Here is a 6,736-nt window from a genome sequence, read left to right as displayed (position 1 = left end):
CCCACAGGACTTCCTGACCAGAAAACAAATTCTTGAGCTGGAACAGGTTTCTAACCCAGTCCCTGCTTCAAAGGGTGGGTCCCTTCCACTCTGACAACCATGATCTCCTTATCCCATTCTACTTCCTGCTGCAACCCAGCCCAGCACCCTGCCTAGTGTGATCATGTCATTCTCCTTTCTCACCTTCCTCTTGACCCCCGCTCTATTCCTTCCCAGGCTTGGTATCGTTCTGTCACCTGCCTGTAGTTGACAGACTGTCAGGTCAACTGCCCCACCCCTCCCCAGACCATGTGAAGCTATAAAGGCCCCTGCAGCTCTTTCACAACAGAGAAAGAGGCAACTACATTGCCTGGAGGAAGCCTAAGGAACCCAGGCATCCAGCTGCCCACCCCTGAGTCCAAGATTCTTCCCAGGAACACAAACGTAGGAGACCCAGGCTCCTGGAAGCACCAGCCTTTATCTCTTCACCTTCACCTTCACCCTTTCTCAAGAATCCTCTGTTCTTTGCCCTCTAAAGTCTTGGCACATCTAGGACCCAGGCATCTAGCTTTCCAGCCACAAAGAGACAGATGAAGATGCTGAAAGGAAGTGTTCTCCTTACGTTTTGTCTACTACTGCATTTAGAAGCCGGTGAGTGATTTTATTTAAAATCAGGTGGTCCGAGAACCTTTGAGGAGTTGGGAGAGATGTGACCACTACTGGGGCTAGCTCTGCTTCTCTTCCATAAAGTGAGGATCATCATTTTACTCAAATCACTTCAGCCTAACAATGTGCGTCATGCAGGAAGCAGTCAGACACAGTGGTTAAAATTGGGCTCTGGTCTCACATTGCCTACATCTGAATTACGGCTCCACCTATTAACTGTGTACTTTAGGTCAATTGCTTCTCTGCGCCTCAATTTCTGCATCTGTAAAATGGTAACAACCTGTGTGATATGGTTGGGGTTTTAAATATTAAGAACAAGAAGAGTTGGCTGCTTTTAAAATGTCACTCTTCTGGTGGGGCACAGTGGCTCATGCCTTTAATCCCAGCACTTTAGGAGGGTGAGGCAGGCAGGTCATTGAGATCAGAAGTTCAAGACCAGCCTAGCCAACATGGCAAAACCCTGTCTCTACTAAAAATACAAAAATTAGCTGAGTGTGTTGGATTGTCCCTGTAGTCCCAGCTCAGGAGGCTGAGGCAGGAAAATCGCTTGAACCCAGAAGGCGGAGGGTGCAGTGAGCCGAGATGGTGCCACTGCACTCCAGCCTGGGCGACAGAGTGAGACTCTGTCTCAAAAAAATAAAATAATAAAATAAGGCCAGGCCCAGTGGCTCACGCCTCTAATCCCAGCACTTTGGGAGGCCAAGGCGGATGGATGTCTTGAGGCCAGGAGTTTGAGACCAGACTGGCCAACATGGTGAAACCCCATCTCTACTAAAAGTACAAAAATTAACCTGGCGGGGTGGCTTATGCCTGTAATCGTAGCTACTCAGGAGGCTGAGGCAGGAGAATCGCTTGAACGTGGGAGGCGGATGTTGCAGTGAGCTGAGATTGCTCCACTACACTCCAGCCTGGGCAGCAGAGCGAGACTGTCTCAAAAACAAATAAATAAATAAACAATAAAATAAAATAAAATAAAATAAAATAAAATAAAATATCACTCTTCTATATTCTACAAACTCAATTTCTCTCCTACCCCTACACCTAATTCCACGTCAGCCTCCCACGTACAGGCTGGGGAGGTTGAATGTCTTCATCCTTTAGGGAAATAAAAGGCAAAAATTTGACATAATCTTAACTCCAGCTAAGCCTCCAAGAAGTTAAAAGCCTTCCTTCTACCTTTAGACGTTGGTTTACAGCCCTTAATCCTGGGAGCTCTTATGTATTTGAGCTACATATAACTTGTTCTTCTCTAGCCTTGGCCATAGTGATCAAGGGCCCCCGGAACTTGAATGCATATAATCACCTGGCTTCTTGCTGTACGTGCAGACTCCAGGGCCCATCTCAAACTCTAATTCATTTAGTCTGGAATGATATGCTTAAGAATATTTTCAACATGCTCCCTTAAGTAATTCTGATATAAGTGTGTTCTGAATATTATTCTGAGAAATATTTTCCAAGAAGGAAGCAATACTACTTAAGAAAAAAATTGATCAATATATACTAGTTTCACCTAGTCCTATAATTCTTTTATAATACTTTATATCTGTATTGTATCTTGTATAGCGGAATGTGGAATAAGGTTACCTACCAGTGAAACTAGATGATGTAACTCTGGTGTTGCGGGTGGGTGGTTGACTTAGCTTAGTCTCCACAAGTGTGGATTCGGTAGCCTGGGTTCAGTTTCCTGTTCCACCACTCACTAGCTGTGTAAACTTGGGCCAGTGTCAATTTTTTTTTTTTTTTTTTTGAGACGGAGTTTTGCTCTTGTCTCCCAGGCTGGAGTGCAATGGCTCGATCTCAGCTCACCACAACCTCTGCCTCCCGGGTTCAAGTGATTCTCCTGTCTCAGCCTCCCAAGTAGCTGGGATTACAGGCATTTGCCACTACAGCCGGCTAATTTTGTATTTTTAGTAGAGACAGAGTTTCTGCATGTTGGTGAGGCTGGTCTCGAACTCCCAACCTCAGGTGATCCACCCACCTCGGCCTCCCAAAGTGCTGGGATTACAGGCGTGAACCACCGCGCCCGGCCCAGTATCAACATTTTAAAGTCTCAATTTATTCATCTCAGCTGGTGATAATAGCATCTATGTTATAGCGCTGTAGTGAGCATTAAGTAAAATTATTTATGTAATGAATTTAGCCAAGCAATAAGCAGAAAGTATATATACACAATATATATTTGTCATTATATGATTTCTTCAGCAACAAATTCCAGTGGGACTAGCACCTCTGCCAACACGGGATCCAGTGTGATCTCCAGTGGAGCCAGCACACCCACCAACTCTGAGTCCAGCATGACCTCCAGTGGGGCCAGCACAGCCACCAACTCTGAGTCCAGCATAACCTCCAGTGGGGCCAGCACAGCCACCAACTCTGAGTCCAGCATAACCTCCAGTGGGGCCAGCACAGCCACCAACTCTGAGTCCAGCACAGTGTCCAGTGGGACCAGCACAGCCACCAACTCTGAGTCCAGCACGACCTCCAGTGGGGCCAGCACAGCCACCAACTCTGAGTCCAGCACAGTGTCCAGTGGGGCCAGCACAGCCACCAACTCGGAGTCCAGCATGACCTCCAGTGGGGCCAGCACAGCCACCAACTCTGAGTCCAGCACACCCTCCAGTGGGGCCAGCACAGCCACCAACTCTGAGTCCAGCACAACCTCCAGTGGGGCCAGCACAGCCACCAACTCTGAGTCCAGCACAACCTCCAGTGGGGCCAGCACAGCCACCAACTCTGAGTCCAGCACACCGTCCAGTGGAGCCAGCACAGCCACCAACTCTGAGTCCAGCACACCCTCCAGTGGGACCAGCACAGCCACCAACTCTGAGTCCAGCACACCCTCCAGTGGGACCAGCACAGCCACCAACTCTGAGTCCAGCACGACCTCCAGTGGGGCCAGCATAGCCACCAACTCTGAGTCCAGCACAACCTCCAGTGGGACCAGCACAGCCACCAACTCTGAGTCCAGCACGACCTCCAGTGGGGCCAGCATAGCCACCAACTCTGAGTCCAGCACAACCTCCAGTGGGACCAGCACAGCCACCAACTATGAGTCCAGCACACCGTCCAGTGGGGCCAGCACAGCCACCAACTCTGAGTCCAGCACACCCTCCAGTGGGACCAGCACAGCCACCAACTCTGAGTCCAGCACACCGTCCAGTGGGACCAGCACAGCCACCAACTCTGAGTCCAGCACGACCTCCAGTGGGACCAGCACAGCCACCAACTCTGAGTCCAGCACACCGTCCAGTGGGGCCAGCACAGCCACCAACTCTGAGTCCAGCACAACCTCCAGTGGGACCAGCACAGCCACCAACTCTGAGTCCAGCACACCCTCCAGTGGGGCCAGCACAGCCACCAACTCTGAGTCCAGCACGACCTCCAGTGGGGCCAGCACAGCCACCAACTCTGAGTCCAGCACAACCTCCAGTGGGGCCAGCACAGCCACCAACTCTGAGTCCAGCACACCCTCCAGTGGGGCCAGCACAGCCACCAACTCTGAGTCCAGCACGACCTCCAGTGGGACCAGCACAGCCACCAACTCCGAGTCCAGCACACCGTCCAGTGGGGCCAGCACAGCCACCAACTCTGAGTCCAGCACACCCTCCAGTGGGGCCAGCACAGCCACCAACTCTGAGTCCAGCACACCCTCCAGTGGGGCCAGCACAGCCACCAACTCTGAGTCCAGCACGACCTCCAGTGGGACCAGCACAGCCACCAACTCTGAGTCCAGCACACCGTCCAGTGGGGCCAGCACAGCCACCAACTCTGAGTCCAGCACAACCTCCAGTGGGACCAGCACAGCCACCAACTCTGAGTCCAGCACACCCTCCAGTGGGGCCAGCACAGCCACCAACTCTGAGTCCAGCACGACCTCCAGTGGGGCCAGCACAGCCACCAACTCTGAGTCCAGCACAACCTCCAGTGGGGCCAGCACAGCCACCAACTCTGAGTCCAGCACACCCTCCAGTGGGGCCAGCACAGCCACCAACTCTGAGTCCAGCACGACCTCCAGTGGGACCAGCACAGCCACCAACTCCGAGTCCAGCACACCGTCCAGTGGGGCCAGCACAGCCACCAACTCTGAGTCCAGCACACCCTCCAGTGGGGCCAGCACAGCCACCAACTCTGAGTCCAGCACACCCTCCAGTGGGGCCAGCACAGCCACCAACTCTGAGTCCAGCACGACCTCCAGTGGGACCAGCACAGCCACCAACTCCGAGTCCAGCACACCGTCCAGTGGGGCCAGCACAGCCACCAACTCTGAGTCCAGCACACCCTCCAGTGGGGCCAGCACAGCCACCAACTCTGAGTCCAGCACACCCTCCAGTGGGGCCAGCACAGCCACCAACTCTGAGTCCAGCACGACCTCCAGTGGGACCAGCACAGCCACCAACTCCGAGTCCAGCACACCGTCCAGTGGGGCCAGCACAGCCACCAACTCTGAGTCCAGCACAGCGTCCAGTGGGGCCAGCACAGCCACCAACTCTGAGTCCAGCACAACCTCCAGTGGGGCCAGCACAGCCACCAACTCTGGGTCCAGTGTGACCCCTGCAGGCTCTGGAACACCAGCTCTGACTGGAATGCACACAACTTCCCATAGTGCATCTACTGCAGTGAGTGAGGCGAAGCCTGGTGGGTCCCTGGTGCCATGGGAAATCTTCCTCATCACCCTGGTCTCGGTTGTGGCGGCCGTGGGGCTCTTTGCTGGGCTCTTCTTCTGTGTGGTGAGTGCCTAATATGCAAGAAAATGCCTGGAGGAAGGAGCAGCAGAAACACAAGGAAATGGGTGTGAATAGAAACGGTCTCAAGTCAGGGGTGGGTAGGGAGGAAGGGAGATCAGGAGAGAGTAACACAGAGACATGGCAGGTCAGTGCAGAGGAAGCTGGTGACCTGTGGGAAAAGGGGGCCACAGAAAGGACTGGAGAAAGGAGAACTAGGTAAGGAGTATGGTTGGAAGTGGGAGAAGATTCCAGAAGGCGTCCGTGGTAAAGGCATGGGAGACAGGGATGCAATTCTGAAACTATTGACTCTTCTTTTTCTAGAGAAACAGCCTGTCCCTGAGAAACGCCTTTAACACAGCTGTCTACCACCCTCATGGCCTCAACCATGGCCTTGGCCCAGGCCCTGGAGGGAATCATGGAGCCTCCCACAGGCCCAGGTGGAGTCCTAACTGGCTCTGGAGGGGACCAGTATCCTCCATAGCCATGGAGATGAGCGGGAGGAACAACGGGCCCTGAGTGGCCCCGAAGCGAGTGCCGCATTCTTCAGGAAGGAAGAGACCTGGGGACCCAAGACCTCGTTTCCTTTCATTCATCCCTGGAGACCCCTCCCAGCTTTGTTTGAGATCCCGAAAATCTTGAGGAAGACATTCCTTACCTCTCTTGCCTTTACCAGACACTGGAAAGAGAATACTATATTGCTCATTTAGCTAAGAAATAAATACATCTCATCTGACACACACGACAAAGAGAAGCTGTGCGTGCCGCGGGGTGGGTGTCTAGCTCTGAGATGAACTTCTCAGTTATAGGAGAAAAGCTCCATGCTGGACTCCATCTGGCATTCAAAATCTCCACAGTAAAATCCAGAGACCTCATTCTTACCTGTGTGTCTGCATTTTCTAATCTTTTTTGCCCTGGGCAAGGTACCCGTATCTCTGAGACACCCCGGTTGGCTAGAGAATTGACTTGGGAGAGATAAGGAGAGAAGGCGGGTGCCAGCATGCTACGGTCTCGTGCATGAGGCCTGTGGTACACAGCAATTAGGTTGTGATACTTGAAGAGCCGAGAGCAGGATGAGGTAGAGGCGTTACAACTACCTGCTCTGTGTGTGTGTGTTGGCGGGGAGGAGGGGGTGCGCATATTAAATGAAGTCGAGGTTCCCAGGGCATTTCCATGTGCTCCAGGCCTGACTACCCATCAGGGTGGAGGAGCTGGTGACACTCATCTCCCTCAGAGTGCTCCCTGGTTTCCCAAGGGAAAGACTTTCTGGCCTGCTAAGGTCGAATCTTCCAAGAGGCTCTTGGCAAAGACCCAAGACTCTCATAAATCCCCGCCCAGAAGAGCTGCGCGTATCCCTTTCATGAGCCCAG

General features: G+C 52.9%; 1 protein-coding gene across 3 annotated transcripts; it reads left to right on the top strand.

Annotated features, from left to right (window-relative positions):
- The first annotated feature begins 373 nt into the window (after nucleotides 1-373).
- On the top strand, nucleotides 374-6,075 carry MUC21 (mucin 21, cell surface associated). 3 transcript variants are annotated; one of them, XM_063632822.1, is made up of 5 exons: nucleotides 374-630; nucleotides 2,848-3,394; nucleotides 3,839-4,597; nucleotides 5,030-5,372; nucleotides 5,691-6,075. In XM_063632822.1, exons 1-5 carry the CDS (start codon nucleotides 570-572, stop codon nucleotides 5,883-5,885), a joined length of 1,905 nt encoding a protein of 634 aa, XP_063488892.1. In that variant the 5' UTR covers nucleotides 374-569; the 3' UTR covers nucleotides 5,886-6,075. The 3 variants fall into 3 exon arrangements, with proteins under 3 accessions (XP_063488892.1, XP_063488894.1, XP_063488893.1); XM_063632824.1 differs by having other exon boundaries at nucleotides 2,848-3,169; nucleotides 4,244-5,372; XM_063632823.1 differs by having other exon boundaries at nucleotides 4,379-5,372.
- Nucleotides 6,076-6,736: the final 661 nt, after the last annotated feature.

The sequence above is a fragment of the Symphalangus syndactylus genome, chromosome 23, assembly GCF_028878055.3.
Source record: "Symphalangus syndactylus isolate Jambi chromosome 23, NHGRI_mSymSyn1-v2.1_pri, whole genome shotgun sequence".
NCBI lineage: Eukaryota > Metazoa > Chordata > Mammalia > Primates > Hylobatidae > Symphalangus > Symphalangus syndactylus.
This window is presented reverse-complemented; position numbering and strand designations above follow the sequence as displayed.

Coding starts and splice junctions, on each gene's coding strand:
- MUC21 (XM_063632822.1), top strand. CDS start 570: ATGAAGATGCTGAAAGGAAGTGTTCTCCTTACGTTTTGTCTACTACTG. Junction 631..2,847: donor ACTACTGCATTTAGAAGCCG/GTGAGTGATTTT, acceptor TGATTTCTTCAG/CAACAAATTCCAGTGGGACT. Junction 4,598..5,029: donor AGCACAGCCACCAACTCTGA/GTCCAGCACACC, acceptor CAGTGGGACCAG/CACAGCCACCAACTCCGAGT.